Below are 20,696 nucleotides of genomic sequence, written 5' to 3'. Positions count from 1 at the left end.
AAACATGCTACATTTCCAGATGTGATGGTTCCTCTTTAAGGTATGCACCAGGTTTGTTTTGTGTTCAAGGTTTTTTTTTATCGCCGGTCAAATCGTTTTTGTGTGGAATAAGGTATTCCACGGTGGTGACCGCTCATTTGTCTACAAGTCGTTGTTGTTGAGGTTAATCCTAACTCGCGTGCCACTCGCGTGCCAAAAATTCATCGTAACAACACCATTGATGCATAGCTCCGCTTACCAAAAACTCTTTGGACCAATCAGAGGTGCGGTCCCCGAGGCAAGTTTTACTTAGTAACCAATCAGGGCATTGCTACTTACCATCTATGGGAGGTTTTGGCACGCGCCGGCGCTAAAGCTAATTAAGTATCGAGTTACAAGGAGAGCAACCGGTTGCCTTCTAATCAATATTGAATACGTATAAACTTTTATATCTGTGCATCAGAATTTTGATGGGCAGCAAATGGTTTGTTGACATGTCGAACAAAGAGCATCAAGATCCACCGGAGAAAGAGATGAAATTCAGAATATCGTATAACTTTTGTGATTTGTAGTTGAATGCTATTGGGAGGAGGAGGCTCGGTGGTATTTTTGCTGATGCTGATTGAGGGAATACTATATTATAGCAGCTTTTAAGGGGGTTGCGAGTTTAAGCAAGCAAGTGACGGAATCAAAACGCGTGCCTACCGGCAATGCCGCTCATTAGCTATGTGCAGAGCATCGACAGCTGAGCTGAGAAACAATCACCACCACTGAGACAAAACAATACGCTGGCACGTGTCCGTGGGCCATTACAAAGACTGGTCAGACCAACAAAGGAGGAGGAGTAATTCCCAACCTCAATCAGCGCACGGACCGTCAACAGGGGGACCTCGATTGGTCATAATGAGATGCAAGCAGAAAAGGGGGCGGTGGCGATATATAAATATGGAACAACGCGGATATTTTAGATGAATGTATGATTTAGTACACTTGGAGATCGTCGTACAACACATTGCTTGTATGATCATCATCCTACTTCTAGTATTATAGCATCATAACCAGCTAGCTCAGTTGCAAAAGAATGCAGTGAAACAAGCGGACCTGTGTGTGGACTACCGAACTAGCCAACCACACTTTTGTATCTACATTAAGATTCATCCTGACAAACACCAATGACATAGCAGCATCCAGCCTCTCATAGTGTGATGGTGTGCGAGACAGTTATATGACGCAGTGCTCAACTAATATCGGAATCAGATATAGCTGTGCCTTCTCTGCTGTACGACCACCTGTACGCATACCCATGCTCTTCTTCGCAAAAACTATCTCCTAGAACTATCACTGCATAGCGCCACAGTCTGGCCTGCAGTTGATTTATACATTTCTTTATCAACAGTTCTTCTGTGTGTTTTTTTGCTACAAGTTTCATCGCTACACTTTATTCTCAAACCGACGTGCCGTGCAAACTTTATCAAGATGCCGAGAGGATTTTTAGTGAAGCGAAACAGCAAGTCTGTACCCGTGTCCTATCGGTCAAGAAATGAGGAAGCAGAAGCCGTTGATGTTTTTATGCCGGCATGTGCACCACCAATAGACACTTTTGACACTACCATCGATATTTACGCCAAACCTTTCAATTCTCCTGATTCAGGGTATGGACACAGTCCAGGACCAGTAGCTCCATCAACAAAAGAGAACTTTACATTCCATTTTGATAAGGAGTCGACTACCTCACCAATACCATCAGTCGATTCGCCTTTATCAACTGGTTCTTATCCATCTCCTGTACCGTTTTCATCATCTTCACCAAATCTCTTTGAACAGGACAGATATCTGTTGACAACACCGACTCCACGGACACCAAACAACAAGTACAACCCGACCGCGCCCCCTCAGCTACCTGGGAAAAGACCGTATGCTGAGAGAATAGATCGTAAGAAAACCAAGAAACCAAAAGCAGCAAGAAAACTTAATTTTGATGAAGATGAATTTAACAAATCTCCTGTACACGGTACCATCATACGCGATGATTTACCAATCGCAAATGGACGACCCGACGATGGGTACAAAAGAGCGCCGATTTTGCCTCATTTGGCGGCACGGCTGACTCCATTAATAAGGACAAATCGAACACCGTACTTGGTGGTGAGTACATTTGCAAACTTTGTACCGAACAATATACCGATCCACTCTCATTAGCGCAACATAAATGTTCTCGCATTGTTCACGAAGTGTACCGTTGCCCTGAGTGCGATAAAGTTTTCAACTGCCCCGCCAATTTGGCATCGCATCGACGCTGGCATAAACCGCGCCCAAATAAAACTCCAACCCCAAACAATGGCAGAATTCTACCAGCAACACCAACCAGTAAAGAGTCAGGAGCAAACCCCGTTTCATCTCATCATAGTGACCAATCTTCAGATGTTACCTCTGTTATCTCAAGTTTAAGTGGCAGTGAAAGTAGTCGCAGCACACCAAGTCCCGGTAGTCAAACGCCAAATTCTGATGGTCATTATTATCATTGTGATCATTGCGGCAAAAAATTCCGTCGTCCTGCAAATCTTCGTAAACACATACAAACTCATGTTGAAAACACAGGCACTTATCCCTGTCAATACTGTGGACAAGTTTTCAATAACCTCACCAGCAGAGCAAAGCATGCTTTAATTCACACTACCCCGACTGCTATTAGTCACATGTCGCCGGGAGCAAGCATCGCGGGTTCGAATCCCGTCTCAAAAGAAACTTGTCATATCTGTGGAGGAACTTTTGAAAACAAAGCAGCTTTGGAACGCCATTCACGCCTACACAATGTAAGTGAAATGTTTGCATGCAAATTTTGCTCTTGTATTTTCCCAACTTCACCCAGGACTTACGCGTCACATAAACAAAGAACACCCGTCCGAAAATAGGCAAGTTCTACTGCTTCAAATGCCGACAGTGCATCAGCCATAGAGCGCCTTCTTGAAGAAAAAAAAATGCCTCGACTTTTTCTACTCCGAAAACAACTCTCATTCCGATACAGACATTCCGTCAAATACAGGACAAGAACTCGTACAACAAGAACTCTTTACCAGAGTCAGATATTAACTAATATATTTGGATTTGTGCTAATTTATTTTCACCAAACCATATTATTGCCATATTTGTTATTATTTATTATTATTTGTAGTGTTATTATTATTATTTAATTTTTAAAAATGTGTAATATTTTAAAGTATTTATGTGTTTAACAAAGTATTTAAGTTTAACTTATTTATTACAAGTTATTATTTTTATCTTATCATTTCATTCTGCGCAAGTTTGTTCTGTCATATACTCCTAATACCTTGTGACCTTCGGGTTCGAGACCCAAACTTGGACAATAACCTTAACTTATTTATTTCTTACATCTTTGCTATTTATACTTATTTATTACAACAACAAATATCATACAGTATTATCTTGGACAATTACAAATCTTAATATATCGATATTTAATCTTCAGTTGGTTTGCTTGTAAAGTTTTTCAATTGAAGTCAACTCAGTGTGCAGTTCATATATAACCAAAACAAAAGTTTAATGCATTACTCAGTGTATCACCCAATTTGTGCTATGATTACTATATCAATACGTGATGGACAACCTTGAAGGCATTTTAGATATTATATTCATGTTATTTATAATGCAGTATACAACTCTTAAATTACTTTTAACTCATTTAAAGAATCTCATCATATATAACATTGTAACGTGTTTAGCTTTAGCGTCATAAATGATCATTTTGATAAATTTCAAAACATGATGAAACACATTAAAAAAGCATTTCTCTGCCATTATAATAACTTCCTAACAGCTCTTTGCCAATGCCATCGATTTTTAAACATAATAGTATATCAACATATGTTCCAATTTTATGAAAAAAGGAAAATCTAGTTCTTTGTGCCGTGAAAGAATCGATTTTTGTAATAGTTGTATAGTATACAAAGTGTAGAGCTCGCTTAACATGCCTAAAGCTAAAATCAAAATCATATAACGAGTTTTACCCTTTCTTGCTATTTTTGCTAGTATTATAGTGTAACAAAAAAATTTAGACAAAGCCTTCTCGGGCGTATTTTGATGGCCCGGACTTTTTACTACAGTGAATTATCGTGCCTAAATTATGTAAATCGTGATACAGTGATTGGTATTAAGATTAATTTATATTATTAATGCATTTTATCTTGACTATAATATTTCAGATATTTTCAGTAGTTTTTGGATTGAGTCGTAATTGCACTCACTGCCAACTTGCTATAGCTCTCCGAGCTCTCTCACTTGAATTCATTTTCCAAAGTGTGCTCATATTCACTTAACACACCTTGATATTTCCATCTATTTTAGACAAATTTGTATTCGTTATAAACATTTAATCACAACAACTAAAATCAGTATTTAACCAAAGACTAATTAAATCCCTTTGGTATCAACTAATATGATTATTTAATTATTGAATTTATTTTATGTTATAACATATCTATTCTGTTTACGCGTTTCGTTTAAAAATGAGTCATTGAAAACAATGTGAGTCAAGTGTATAAACTCTGATATGTATTGGTATCTCTTCATTTTAAAAAATGATGCCGACCAAGTTCACATTACCAATTTTATTCATATTTAAAGAAATGAAATGTTTAGTTATGATCTGAGATTTTTGTTTTTCATTTGTTTCATCGCAACATTTAATAAGATTTTTAATGTCTTAAACAAATGTAATGTACCGCAGAAAGTGTGCTTTTCTAATTATTACAAACGTTGAAAATAGTGAACTTGATTCCATAAAATTAGATGACAAAGAGTTTTTATTCGCGACCCACTGAACATGAGCAGAACGTCAATTGTGCGATGAATCACTGACTCAAACTAGACCTGTTTTGCCCGCGGGGATTTTAACACGCTTTACCTTCAGCGATCCGTAGATGGATAACAATGTCAATAGCAACAAATTATGAATAAAAAGTAACCGTTATGGCGCAAAATTGCGCCAATTTGGGACCTGTTTTTGTCCGCTCGTGTTGGATTATGCGTAGGAATTTAATACGCTTTCAATACAAAGATAAAACAGTCGGGTGTTAAAAATATGCGCCAAATTAGCACTCTTCTCGCCCCATTAGGTTTCAATTTGTGACAGTTTATGTCCTTAAGAAACACTTTCATGCAATTGTTGTTATTTGTTGTCAGTGGATTTTGTTTTTTATTAAGCTTAAATGTGATTCTTTAAACCAAATAAAGTTAATTCGATTGATCTTTATGTAGGAAAATGAAGGTATCGTTTTGACTCATACAAATAGGGCTAGCCAAATATATTGTATATCTTGTAATAACAATGTAATATATATATATATTGTAGTACTTTTATTAAATACATTCCATTCATTCTTGCTTTGTATTTTCTCTGCATTATAAAATTCAGAAAAGATACAAAATATCGCAGGGTTCGAAAACAAAAACAAAAAACATGGTGCAAATTGTATTAAGTATTATACACAGTATCCATATAAAGTGCTTATACATGTTCAAAAAAGAATATTTTGATACAGTGTATTATATTTTGTCACACATCGCGTAGCTGTTGCATAGCTTAAGCATATATCCTTTTTAAAAGACTAGAAAATGCCTTTTCGAAGAAAATCAATGTTTACTTGCCTTTTCAGGAATTCGTTCATTCAATATGAAGCTAATTTTATACTCTGTAGCTGATAGTTCCTCCCCTTAAGAAACGTCAACTCTGTATCACTGTTCCGTTCGGTCAATTATATATTATTAGTAAAGTCCGTTAAAGAGGAAGCCCCACCAGAGCAGTTCTTCTGGGGTGAACCAAACCTGCCTGGTTATCAAATTAATCAGTGACAAGGTTATCTCTGAATTTAAAAGGTGCTAATTGATGCAATAACATTAAATCAATTAGCACTTGTCAAATTTAGAGATAACCTTGTAACCGATTAATTTGATAACCAGGCAGGTTTGGTTCACCTCAGAAGAACCGCATGCTCTGGCGGGGTTTCCTCTTTAACAGTGACATCTAATTCAATATGATATGTTGTTGAAAGTGTGATAACAAGTAATTAAAAGTGTTTAAGTAATGATTATGATGGAACTTGTTGTTAATATTTTATAAGTCAGGTTAAGATACCCTTCCCCTTATAATTGCACAGTTATGTAACCCCCATTCACTATCCTCCTATACACCATATCCCATCACATGTAGTCTATTTCTATTAATATACATAATACAAATTCAACACTTTTTAGCTATTAACATTTTTCTATGTTTTAATGATGGTATACCAATTTGTCTTGCTGTATAATGAATGTCAATTAACGTGTTAATATTTGGTACGCACGTTGTTTCATGAACGGTCAACCCATTTGTAATTGAGAGGGTTCAAATCATTAGGCTAAATTTTTCTTATACGGACCTCATTATAAAAAATTTAAAAAATTGTGTTTCTAGCCAATTTGGCTTGAATCATATATTGATATTGTCCCTCAATTGGTTTGAAAATCATGAATTTTAAAACTCATGAATTTTGATTATGATGAAATGAAAATTTCCGTGTTAAAGCGTAAGTGTCTTTTTCCCGTGCGTATAAAGTGTTACACTGCATATTTATTAACACCAAATGCCGTGGCCTTAGACTGTGCACGCAGGATATATCGGGCATCCGAGTGCCTTTGTATGTCTTGTCACCCAACCTATAAAACTATATACTCTACAACCAAACGTGTTTTCTATGTTAAAATGGTGGCAACAAAAGTACAAATTCATAGTATACTCATGAACACTGTAGAAAAGGTTTCATTTTTTTGTTTCAAATTGTGTAATAAGTTTTAAGTTGTACACTTTGGTCAACCGTAATTTGTTACATAATACTTCCGGTTGCGAATCGCCATTTTGTCTTGTTTACAGAATAGTATAAAGTTGACGAAGAGTTTTAACTTCAGCCCATTGTTGATATCAAAGACCGAATTAAAAAGACTAGTCTGCGTCTGACGTCAGAGCAAAGGCGCGACGTGATTGGTTACTGACCTGCGCAGTACGGCATTTTCGGCGTAGTTGACAGGACGTCATACGCAAACTAGTATTTTTAATTCGGTCTTGAATTAAAAGCATAGTTTAATTGGCTGCTTGTTTACCTGCGTAGTTGGCCAAAGTATTATAGTATTATTATTTGTAAAATTGGACTTAATTTATTATTTATTTATTGTCGTCAATGTTGTTATCTTTGTATAAATTAATGAGACAATCTGTTAATGTTTCTATGTATTGTATTTATTGCGAAATAGCAAACAAGAAATAAAATTGAAAATATAAAATAACCCCCTTTTTCCACTTGTTATTATTATTGTTATTTCTGTTGGTAAGAATTTTACTAGAAAAATCTAGTTCATAAAATAGCACGTTTGTTCAACAAAACAATTTTATCGTCAATATGGCAACACCTCACTCTAAGCAAAAAAAAAGGTGCTTGGCTGTCCTGTTACAGGTTCTTGGCTGTCTTGTTACAGGACAGCCAAGAACCTTTTCTCTTGTATGTAGAAACCTCAAGAGAAATGGTTCTTGAAAATTGAAAGAACCTCATCTGGTTCTTTCTAGTCTTTCCAGAACCTTTTCAATCATGTCTCAAATGGTTCTTTCCAGCCTTTCGATAAGCCTTTTTTTTTGTTCTTCATAGAACCATTAAAGGCACAACTACAGGACAGCTCGAACCTTTTTATGTTAATTCTACTTAGAACCATTTTCCTATAAGAGTGTATAACAGTTCATTAACACATCTACATAACACATCAGCTTAACCAACACCAATAACATTATCATATCTCTTTATATTTATTTCGGTTCTTTTATAATACGTGCATATCTACTAGTAACTCCAAATTGTATTCTTTAAGGGGGTACTACACCCCTGTGGTAAATTTGTGACTATTTTTGCATTTTTCTCCAAAAATAATAACACACTGGTAACAAAAGTTATGTATATTATTGGGGCAAGGAATCCAATTACTACACTGAAATTTCAGTGACTCAAGCCAAGCGGTTCAGTATATATGATAAGAAATGAGGTACATCATAGCGGTACCTTATTTCTTATCATAAATAACGAACCGCTTGTCTTGGGTCACTGAAATTCCAGTGTAGTAACTGGATTCATTGCCCCAATAATATACATAACTTTTTTTACCACTGTGTTATTAGTTTTTGAGAAAATGCAAAAGTAGACACAAATTTATCGAGGGGTGTAGTACCCCCTTAAGGCGAGGCCATATTTGTTCAGTTTTGGTAAAATAATACAGTTTATTTATTTATATTTGCATATGTGTTGCAGTTATTGAGTTATGACAAACAATAGGCCAAAATTAAAGTTTCGCTATTTCCCCTCCCAGGAAAAATCATACATGTACATGGGTGTAAATAAAACCCATTACAATGAGCCTTGGGTTCTCACGTATTGAACCCATACATTTCTCTGTGAGTGTGGGCTTTATATTTCTCAATAGTTAAGCACAAACATCACTAGCTCAAGCCCCGACTCGCCTTAAATGTTACGCATACAAAATATCAAATGATATAGCCTATATCGTATTTGAAGGTCAGCGAATTGCGAGATACACTATGGACCACAATGGCCTCATCCCAATGGCATAGTTCAATAACCTCAATTAAACTATCATAGTGCAAAGTTTGACCTCAAGTTGCAGCGTATGAATTTTTGTACCCAAATTTTCAAAGGTCATTCAACGAATGTGCAAATATACTGGGGTAAAAGAACTGTGCCCTGATAGATGAGCATGTAGTGGATCCTAGTGTTAACATGGTTGATGCGAGCGCCACGCACCGTTGTTTCATTTTATTGAATGGTCAATATGAAAGAAAAGTGGGTCAATGCAAGATTTGTTGATTGCAAACAATAACCCATTGTGTTACAGAGGTTATTGTAAGTTTTATACTCTTGTTGCAAATACAAATTTATATTGTATATCCATGCTAAAAATGAATTATTTTTTGCTACAAATCTCTAATGGGTTAATGTTTGAAACAATGGGATGATGAACCATATTCAAAGAGATACATATTAATTATCAGATTAGTACCCTGCATACCCCACACACCCCACCCCTGAAACACACACCTCACATACATCACACACACCCCACTGCACCCCTTTACGTGCATATTATTATCTTATAACCATGCACCCAACCCACCCCTACACTCCAATCACACACAGTGACACCCCCTCCCACCCCTGCACGTTTCTGACTTTCTGCAAACATTATGCATGTCGGTTTTCCATACTCTGAATTCCCCTGTAGAAATACTTTGTATATATTGTAAACTCTTATATTTTTCTGTTCTCCCAAGATTGAATAAATAAACTTACTTTTAGTGTCTGTCACTTCCAACAATATTCCGGTTTCCTCTAAAAAACACCCACTTTTTCCTCTTTCTTAATTTGTTTTTCAAGAACTGCAAATACAAATCTGCAGAGTAGCTCAGGAAGTTTGGTCACGAGTGAATTATCACACTTAAGGTATAGTTGATAAATTTGTGACTATTTTGGCACTTTTCTCAAAAAATAATAACACACTGGTAAGAAAATGTATATTATAGGGGCAAGGAATCCAGTTACTACATTGGAATTTCAGTGACTCGAGACAAGCGGTACGTTATTTATGATAAGAAAAGAGGTACCGCTATAATGTACCTCATTTCTTAACATACATAATGAACCAATTGTCTTGAATCACTGGAATTTCAGTGAAGTAATAATTCCTTGCCCCTATAATATACATAACTTTTATTTCCAGTGTGTAGTTACTTTTTGAGAAAAATGCAAAATTAGTCACAAAATTTATCAGGGAACTTGGCACAGCCTTGGGATCTTAGAACCCATTCCTCTGATCTTGCGTGTCAGCTTTATTTGTCTCAATATTTAAGTGCAAACACCACTAGGACACGCTCCCCTCCGACCTGCCTTAAAGTTACATACAACCATTTTAAGAAAGCATCAGGGTTATTTTTATCACACCGTGATGGTGAAGTGTACTGACAAACTTGTAGATCCATCATCCATCGCGCCCTATCTCCATATCTTTATGGACACATTTTCCTGCGGTCACTTCTACAGGGTGGGCCTAAAAAGAAATGTACTCTCAACAAGTATATATTTTGAACGTTAACATGACCCGGTCCGGGAAACTTGTATGCTTTACTATAAATTAACTGATTGATCAGCTTTCATATACTTTTAGAATTTTAGAAAATTGACCTTTGCATTCCTGAACTATATATTCATTGAACTGGCCCATTCAATTCGTTCAATGGATTCGGTGTCCAACTGCAAAATTTACCCACGTGTTCTTTTGTGTAGTTTAAAAATTGCGCCAATATAACAGTTTTAGTTTAAGTTCTAATGATTATTGTCCACTTTTGCAACAACTTAGTGATGTGGTCAGTATATTCAAATTCGTACATATATTTATTGTAAATGTCGCTAAATTCGGGAATGGAATAGCTCTTGATCCGAAATGAAATGCCATGACAGAAGTCCAAATAGTCACTAAAAGTCTAGTTACGCGTATACGATACGATAAGGGCAGTAGGAAGAGCCACTTCTTATCTATGGCACAAATCCTCTCGGATCGCAAAAGTGCACCTCAGCCTCGGATCTCAGCATGCTCAGATTGAATAAGTCACGGTTTTATGGTAACAACTGATCTTGGCTCAGAAGTTGAGATAGATGGTCAATTTCAAAATGTAGGTGAAAGCTGATTAATTATTTTATTCAGTAAGTTACTCTTTGGGCGCAGTACGCGGGTCACTTTTAAAACAATGTTTTTTTCGAGAGTATAAAGCTCTTTCAGACCCACCCTGTAACTGCTATTACTATTTCAAAGATGGGCAAGGAAGGTCTTCCAAGTTGACCGTCTTTTTATAGTCACGATCTCAGTTGCCCATATCTGCACAAGATGTAAGACTTATCAAATTGAACTATCCGACCAGAATGAGACATTCTGAATCTGAATAAAATGGTTTTCATCACTACATGCCAACTTTTGGAAGAAATCGTTTACTTTGAAATGCTTTCACGCTGAATATCTCTACAACTGACCGGTAGGAAAAATGGGTAAAAGTAATACGTTTATATATATTATGTTGCGTCTTCGATAGATATGATGACACCATAAAAACAACTGGTAAGTACGTATCCGCACAATTTCGTTATTTTTTTAGGGTACTTGACTTTAGTGCATGAGGTCTCGGGTTTAATTCCCGGCGGTGGCGATTTGCTGGGATATTGACTTGGAAAAAAAGGTCCGAAATTTAATTCGTCCATCATATGAAAATTTTGACCTTTCGTATTGAAGATAGATTTTTTCCCCCAAAACACCAACAAAATGTCGGTTTTTTTAGGGAAAGTCTAATGATTATTGTCCAGTTCTGCAACGACGTATAGTGTGATGTGGTCAGTATATTCAAACCAGTTGCATATGTTATGTAGTAAATATCGGGAATGGAATAGCTCTTGGTCAGAGATGAGATGACACAAGTCCAGAGTGGTCGCTAAGGTCCGATTTCTCGAAGCTTGGCTAGTAGTCGGGCTTCCTAAGCCAGCAGACTAGCCCTACCAATGTGGATTCATTTATTGATTTATCTTCTTAGGTGATGTATGATGTGAAATTGTAAGCGCTGGTACATATAAGACTAATCGGGCTTAAGTTGCTTACATGTAGGAAGCCTGACCACTAGTGGTAAAATGTTTAGGCCTGAGATGATTTTCTTATATAGATATTACCATGCATGTAACAAAAAAGTGACAGCCTGATATTACCCGTATAATGGACCTAGCGTAAAGATTCACCTAATGGCGCACACCGACATCGCCTGGTTAATAATTACATTATACAGCAGAGACACTGAAAAGAATACCCGGGATCGGTACACGTGAATGTGCTATGCACGATTTGATATTCAGACAATAAATCTTTGGATACCGGGGTAGAAAATGATGAATATCTCCCGTAATTAATTTAGTCTAAAGAAGCCAGATTTTGTTCCTTGCACTTGAATATATGTGTTGATATGATAATCGTTAGCTTGCGTCTTGAGAAAGAACCGTGCGTCTTGAACTCAAAACTGACAAAATTCTGATTTTATATGTGCCGAACTATAGCGCAGCGTAGGCTAGCTGCACTCACTCGTAGAGGCAGTCTAAAAGCAGATTGACCTCATGGCGTATACATGCTCACTCACACACAGAGAGGTCAATTACAGGCTATTGTGAGTAGCCTTAGTCGGATGTCCCTCAAAGGTCAGAACAAAATGGCCATGCGTGGCTGTGGATTCAACCTACCATGGCGATTTCTGCCATGAAGATATCGGGGCGATGACACTGTGTGGCGCACTTGATTTCCTTAACAAAATTACGGTAAATTTTAAGTACAAGTATAGGGCATCGGCCTCTGAAAATCCCAACAAGAAATAAGGGTCCGTGCCCTTAATTGCACGTGGGATTTTTATAGGAGGGCACTTTTAGTTTGTACCTGAAATTCCAGTTATGTCAAGGGAGCCCATGTGCGCCATTAGGCGAACCTTTACGGTATTATTCAATACATGTTTTTGGTTCTGCTCTCCAAACAATTGTCATAAATGGACTAAAACGTACAAAAAAAGACTTAAATATCTTCAATATCAGGTTGGCCAGTATGCAGCATCCCACTGGAAGAACTTTAGGGAGCAAGGTATCCGTGTAAGATAGAAAATATAATTTGGAAAAAATCGGACCACTGTGACACCTTTAAAAAGGAAGCCACGCCAGAGCAGTTCTTCAGGGGTGAACCAAACCTGCCTGGTTATCAAATTAATCAGTTAAGTTACAAAGTTATCTTTGAATTTGTCAGGTGCTAATTGATGCAATAACATTAAAACATCAATTAGCACCTGTCAAATTCAGAGATAACCTTGTCACTGATTAAATTGATAACCAGGCAGGTTTGGTTCACCCCAGAAGAACTGCTCTGGCGGGGCTTCCTCTTTAAGCGGATCTTCAGCAATACCACTTGAATTTAGATTTTAACAACAATAATCAAAATAACCGACCTCTCTTTTCCTCTCTCAGCTCAGCTTCCTCTGAATCCTCGCTTTATAAATTCCTAACTCGATATCTAACACACTGTTCAATTATTTTTGCATAGGCTTTCTGTAGTTGCATGCGTTTTCAGGACTACGGGATACAGACAACAAAAGCAAACAAGGCTTGTACACACTGATTTCCGCTCGCTACTGCCACACACCCGTAATGCAAACGAAAGACAGATTAATTTGGATTTTATACTGCGACAGATTTATTATTAAAATGCTAGTTACTTGCATGTTAGCAAAATATTACCAAAAAATGGTTTTACAATTTTACAATACACCTCAACACACTCTCCTTCAGCATCTGCTCATACCCCCAATGTTCATTAGAACCGAACGAGAGAGGTAGAAAAGAGGAAGAAAGGGGGAGAGGGGGAGAGGAGAGAAGGATGAGGAGGAAGGAGGAAGCGGACACAATAGTGAACTTCTTTTTTTCTTCATTTGAGTGGAATTTATATATCTCCCTTAATTTTCAGTGGGGACTGGTGGCCTAATGGCGAGGGCATCCGTCTAGTGATCGGAAGGTCGTGGGTTCGAATCCCGCTCCGGCACATTCCTTTGCTTCAAGTTGGGTTATGTGGCAGTCGGGATTTGTGATTTAGTTGTTGTCTTGTTTAATTGTAACACTTTGGGTTGGTAAACCGTTCTTTCTTTCTTATCCCCCCTTGTGATTTTTTTAAGAATCAATTTAGCGCAACTTTGATATTTGCCTTAGTGAAGCAACAAACGCCTCATGGTAGATTCTGTGGGTAAAGCGTTACTCTCAATGACAATGTAAATGCAATGATGCCAGGGCGAAGCCAATACAGCAGTTAAATAACAGCATTCCTTTATTACAAATGACGATGATACGTGTCTCTATTTAATATACGTAACGAGTTTAAATTTGACTAGGTTGAGCGGTGTTTTCCAGCTGATATGTTTGCAGTTCTTACGCGTTGGCCCGGAGACCAAGCACTAAAGGCATTTACCTCTATATTGACTGCAATCGATTTCACTACATTAGAATTGAAACCTACTATATTCAATCATCTGATTTCTCAATCAGTGTAATAATGCAGATTTTTTAATATTCGCAGCTTTCAACTGATATTGCAGCACGACGAGCTAAAGAATTTTTGTTAAATCACGCAGTGCACTAGTTTTAATATGCTATTTTTTATTTCCGATTTTGAGTTAATGACACGGCTTTCTAATGATGATAAATTTGCAACTGGCATGTATGAATGTATAATGGAATCAACAAATAGAAACTTTGCCCTCATACTATTAAGTCTTCGAATATAAAAACACCATGAACACGAAGCATATTAATTCATTATAATAAGTACTATATTTAAAATGGATACTAGCCAAGAGCATTAACAGTAGCATGGTATGAAACAAATTATGTCAATAAACCTTGATAAATGAAAGTAATTCGTGGTCTTTGCTGTTTGATATTTTTATATGATTCTGCTCACATATAACATAATCAGGGGGAGTATGAATTTCAAATTGAATGAACACAATAGCAGCTCCATTTGGAACTCACTCTCCCTCAGTGGAAGATTCAGGTTGAATCTTTCTCAGAGGGTGTATGAAATTCAAACGGAGCTGCCTAATGTGCTCATTCCATTTGAAATTCATACTCCCCTGTGGCAGATATTTTCAAAATCTTCCACAGGGGTAGTGTGGATTTTAAATGGAATAGCCCAACTTTTATAGATCAGGTTATACATATCTTCAAGCGTTAGAGTTACAAAAACACATTTCTTCACATTAAGGAGGTGTTCACTTCGTAAAGACCAACTTTAACTGTTCTGTCTCACAATATCAATGCAGCTGGTGGACTTACAACAACACTATAGAAATCTAAATGGAAAATAGAGCAAAGAGGATTGCCAACAAAATAGGATAAGATTTCTACACCTTATATAAAAAGAGACAATGACCTAAGGCTCTATTTGTCATTTCTAGTAATCCTTGGCCGAATTTCCCGTTGTCTGATTCCCTCCGGTCAGCCGGCCATTGTCAAACGTTGCTGTGATTTGTTCGAGCTATACACGAGCTGTGTGTCCAATACAATGAGCCTTAACACACAGAGCGCCAAATTTGATTGCGGGACAACGAAATTGTAAGTTGGTTATAAAAAAAAATTGTTTGTTATTTCGAGTGCACTTTTCTGACCCTTACCTTATAATAAATGAAAGTCCCAAAGCACTTTCGTCACATAAACAGTAAACCATTTGTTTGGTACTGTTACTACATTTGCTATTCAATGTTATCGTTGTTCTATACATTCCCTATACATTAGCCACGCGCATAGTATTAAACTCTGCCGCTAGTAAAACAATAATTAATCCACAGCCATGCTTCTGTATTATTCTTTATTCAAAATGTGTAACTTAAGCTATCCATCACACTACACCGCCAACAGGTGATGTAACGTGCGTCTTGTTAATTTCCTTAAGTATTCTTTTCATTCCTTAACTTCGCTTTTTTTTAAAGTTGCTCCTTTTGTAAAGGCACGCGTGTATACATCTGTGGCTTTTATATAATTAATTTAGTCCTTTATACAATAATCAAAAACACATTTGTATCGCTATTCGTATTTTCTAATTAAGTTATTATCGTATGATAGAAGTCAAGGGTAACTTATACATCTTTGTTTTGATCAAATGCTTATTAATATGATAATCTTTTTTTATATAAAATAATTTTATTCGATCTATAGCAATGGTCATTGCAAACTTGCTCTTAGATATCCTTGACCGAATTTAATAGCTACATATGATAAAAATGCCCTCAACCGGATACACCACAATAAAATATTATAAAAGTATTCTGTATAATTTTGATTTTAAAGATTATTGATTTTAATTAGATATTTCAAAACAAATAACCCATTTAATATAATTCCGCACTTCATAATACGTTTGCCAAACCACCTGCTTCCAGTTCGCTAATATTTTCATAAGCTTTTAGAAATATATTATGATATTCGTACCAATGCATATTGATAAGTGCAGCGTGCCAATGGACAATGAATATGCAATGTAACTTGTTCTTACAATACGCGGCGATTCAAAAGCAATGATATGTGAACAAAGAGAAACAAAGGAAAGAGAAAAATATTGGAATTCGGTCAAGAAGTTTTTAGTTACGTCACCTCTTGATGACTTAATTGTCTTGATAATGTGATCCCGGGAATGTGATACATGTTGATCTTACCAAATATATGTAAACTTGGTCTCCTTCGATTATTACATGGTATTATACATATTATGCTGAGGAAGGTTGTGGGTGCAAACCACTTCTAAAATTACTTTCCAATAGGTTTACTGTAACAAAAGCCGCTTTTCAAACGTTATTTTCTTGAGTTGTGCGTTTTCAAAACTAGTATTTTCTTTGAGTTCAAGGTCAGAGTGAGTATTCTAGTATGGAGAAGACATAATGGAGTCCAGAAACATTTTCAACCAAAATATAATACTTAATAGTTGGTCACCATATACGGCCTTCGTGAATTTATAGCCAGTCTTAAGTTAATTTTGGCAAGATGTTATGTCAAAATCTTTAAAAAAATAGTGACATAGAGCTACATGGACTGCTTAATGTTTGTTAAATAGTTATTTAACAACCAAGTGCTAAATTAGGTATAGGAATAAGGGAAGACCACACTTTGAGTCAAAACTTTACCTTTGAGACTCCTACACACCATTTTCTAGAAACACCGACTTTTTCCCGGAAAAATGATGTGCATTTTAAAATGAATGTTTTATTTTTAAATAGATTAAGGGATCTAGAATGAGCGTTTATTGCGTTTCGACAGTATTTTTTGTGGGACATAAGAGCACCTCAGACCTATCGAATTGCATTCTGAATACGAAGCATGTCTTTCTGATATCAAATAATTTTCATTTTTGAAAATCACAATATAATACAAATTTTATGACAAATTATAAAATTTGATATTTTTCAAATTTTGATATATAACAGTCCTCGAAGTAATTATATAAATCTAATGATATATTCTTAAAGTGTATATAGCTGGGAGGAAAAGCCGACGGTCAATTGAAAATTTTGACCTTTCATATTGACGATATGGATTTTTTTACAAAAAAGACCTAATTTTTTTGTGTTTTGGGAAAAAATCCATATCTCCAATACGAAAGGTCAAAATTTTCAATTGATCGTCGGCTTTTCATCCCACCTACATACACTTTAAGTATAAATCATCAGATTTGTAAAGTTTACTTTGAGTACTGTTAAATATCAAAAATATCAATTTTTAATGATTTGCCATAAAATGTGTATTAAATTGCGAATTTCAAAAAATCAAAATTATTTGATATCAGAATGACATTCTTCGTATTCAGAATGCAATTCGATATGTCTGATGTGCTCTAATGTCCCAAAATAAATACTGTCCAAACGTTCATACCCCACCCCTTAAGCCACCCGCGTACCACATGTAGATTAACAAACAATCGAAGTTACGGATTAATGAGTAGCTAATACATTTCAGGAAAAGCCCACAAGACAAGCTATACATGTATGTCAGAAAGCTCGAACGAAATTCGGGTCAAAGTTGTAGTTTTTAAACAGTAAGTAGAAAGCTCAATTATATAATTATTTCAGTACACTGTGATTTGGCAAATATGCATAAAAAGCCAAATAATTATCTCCAATGATATTAACAATGAACAAAAAGCATCTGCAAACTTGAGCAATTCACTTGGAATTCGAGCTCCACGTATATCTGTGACAATGCCCGACCAACGCTATGCTTCGTTTTGAATTTCAATTTTGAAACCATCTCCCAGGATGAGATACACATATTTATCAGACAAAAGAAAGTATTCCAAATCAATTTACAAAGAGGAACTAATTGATAAAATGAAAATGTCAATGACACAAAGGACAAAGTTGGGTTTTTTTAAAGATTTCCTTTTATTACAATACCTATTGTCATTTTATCATCTCGCAATAAGCAACGGCACTAAACAGGTGATATGACACACTTCAAGTGAATTGTCAACTTTCTTTCTATTCATCTTATATTCATCCACTGATCTTTTATCTTGTCTTTAATAATTACTACTAATCAGTAGGACACGTGCAAACCACCTGATGTACCAAATGATGCTGCTGATGATGGTATTATCATCATAGCAATTGGTGAATTTGAGGTAGTTCACAGACCTCTTGCATGCATGGAGCAGGTCTTTGTTCCGAGCGGCAAATTTGATTACAATGACGGAACAGGTGTTTGGACTTACAGAACAACCTGTTGTTAGCGACGGGACAGGAGAGGTCAACAACTAAAATTTGCGTAATATAATAGTGAAAACTTATTGTAAATCTTTTGTAGCATAAAGATATTTGCCTATAAATGAAGCAAAGTATGTTCCAGAGAGTAGTAAGTGCTTACAATATCTCCCAATTTGCTGGCTACCTCATGTAACTATATTATCCATGGGTAGAGAAACTGGGTACCACTCTCTCACAGAAACAAGTCCAGAGTGGTGACTCGCCGCTTCGCAACTCGATGTCGTGGGTCCGACTGGATCATCCCCTCCATCGCGACATCGCTAGTACTCTTTGACAAGGACCTCTGATTATGTCTATCTGCCTCTGACTCTGTTTGTGTGTCACAATAATGTCCTGTTGTCTATCTGTCTGTCCTTTCGGTAATATTCTGTCTCCTTCTCCCTCTCTCTTCTCTCTACACACCATACAACTAAACAGCTAAAGTGTATATTATTGCAATTCTCCGATTCATTGTTAATAACCATGATAACATCAGAGATTTAATTCATATACAACTACTTCCGTATTCACGGTAAGCGCATTTTGAAGAGCACCTTAATATGATTATCTTTGTCTAATTTCTTTGTTATTTAAGACCAATGACTAATATATAAAAATCAACAACAGGTGATATGGACATGTGTCTTATTTGCAATGGATTTTATTTTATTTGTTTACTAAAAGCAATAATTATTCAACTTCCATGCCTTGCATTAACATGAAGGAAAAACGTCACTTTGGTCATCTCCTTTCCAAGTGAAATAGATATGCCATGTTTATAAACGCGTTTGATTACCAATGTGTCATTTTCTTTTTTGTTCTTTCACAGTTTCTTACAATTTTCTTACTTTCTTTCTTTCTTTCTTTCTTTCTTTCTTTCTTTCTTTCTTTCTTTCTTTCTTTCTTTCTTTCTTTCTTTTCTTTCTTTCTTTCTTTCGTTCTTTCTTTCTTTCGTTCTTCCTGTCCTTCTTCCTTTCTTTCTTTCTTTCTTCCTTTCTTTCTTTCTTCCTTCTTTTCTTTCTTATTTTCTTTCTTTCTTCCTACCTTCCTTTCTTTCTTTCTTCCTTCCTTCTTTTCTTTCTTTCTTTCTTTCTTTCTTTCTTTCTTTCTTTCTTTCCTTCTTTTCTTTCTTATTTTCTGTCTTCCTACCTTCCTTTCTTTCTTTCTTTCTTTCTTTCTTCTTTCTTTCTTTCTTAGTGTTTCTTTCTTCCTTCCTTCCTTTCTTCATTTCTTTTTTTTCTTTCTTTCTTTCTTTCTTTCTTTCTTTCTTTCTTTCTTTCTTTCTTTCTTTCTTTCTTTCTTTCTTTCTTTCTTTTTTTTTTTTCTTTCTTTCTTTCTTTCTTTCTTTTTCTTTCTTTCTTTCTTATGTCCTGTCTTTGCATGTCCTTTCCTTCTTTCTTCTTATAGCAGACAAAAAGTCGACAATTTGGTTGCTCATTCTTAGCTTTCATTCTTACAAACAAGAAACCACAAGATGCTATGTCAATACTCCATTCATTAATGATATCATGCACAATTAAAACGAAACATACAAGAACAACTTCAAAATGTCAACATTTGAAATGAACTTAAAAACATTCATCATGTTGAAATAATTTGAGCGTCTGCATGTTGCTCACGGACATATTTTTACAACAATAGCGTACTTTCGAAAAAAAACCAACAAACGAAAATCTTACACAAAAATCTCATTAATATTAATCAGAAATTAATGCAATAGTGCATCATGATTAAAATATCATAAAGAAAAATTCCAACATGCTACTCAATAAGCTGTTGTAAAAGCTTTAATAATCATTGAATATCACACATAAAATATAATCCAAGCTTTTATAATGATAATAAGTTATTAAGACATCTCTTTTATAACACAGAGGAACAACTTCGATGCGAGTACCAGCTGCTGGTGATATTGTAAAGATGCGGGGCGAAAAAAGACTCCGGTGACGCGTGTAATAATTTAGACATTTTTATAAAAGCTTTTGAGTGTATGTTATAACCATCGCAATGGCGCAATCCAGGCCTCACTGCTATAATAATTTGAATTCTCTGATGTGGAACTTAATTTTGCATAACCATGATAATTAAGCTCAAGTTTGGTCATTAGATAGAAGAAGGGCTTTTATAAAAGCGCAACATGCTTCGGAACAAATTATGCATGGTCAAACAAACTTAAAACCAAGTATTGGTCCTTTGTTTTATATGAAAGAATGCTGTTTGGGAAAATAAAGCCATAGAGCATCCAGTGAAAGAAACAAGAATGCAA

General features: G+C 35.8%; 1 protein-coding gene across 1 annotated transcript; it reads left to right on the top strand.

Moving 5' to 3' along the window:
* Positions 1-261: 261 nt before the first annotated feature.
* On the top strand, positions 262-7,290 carry LOC140153764 (insulinoma-associated protein 1a-like). The gene is given in 3 exon segments (XM_072176617.1): positions 262-2,046; positions 2,049-2,843; positions 2,845-7,290. Coding segments are annotated over 3 exon segments (1,476 nt in total). The 5' UTR covers positions 262-1,455; the 3' UTR covers positions 2,935-7,290.
* Positions 7,291-20,696: the final 13,406 nt, after the last annotated feature.

The sequence above is a fragment of the Amphiura filiformis genome, chromosome 5 (genome assembly GCF_039555335.1).
Source record: "Amphiura filiformis chromosome 5, Afil_fr2py, whole genome shotgun sequence".
NCBI classification, from domain to species: Eukaryota; Metazoa; Echinodermata; class Ophiuroidea; order Amphilepidida; family Amphiuridae; genus Amphiura; species Amphiura filiformis.
This window is presented reverse-complemented; position numbering and strand designations above follow the sequence as displayed.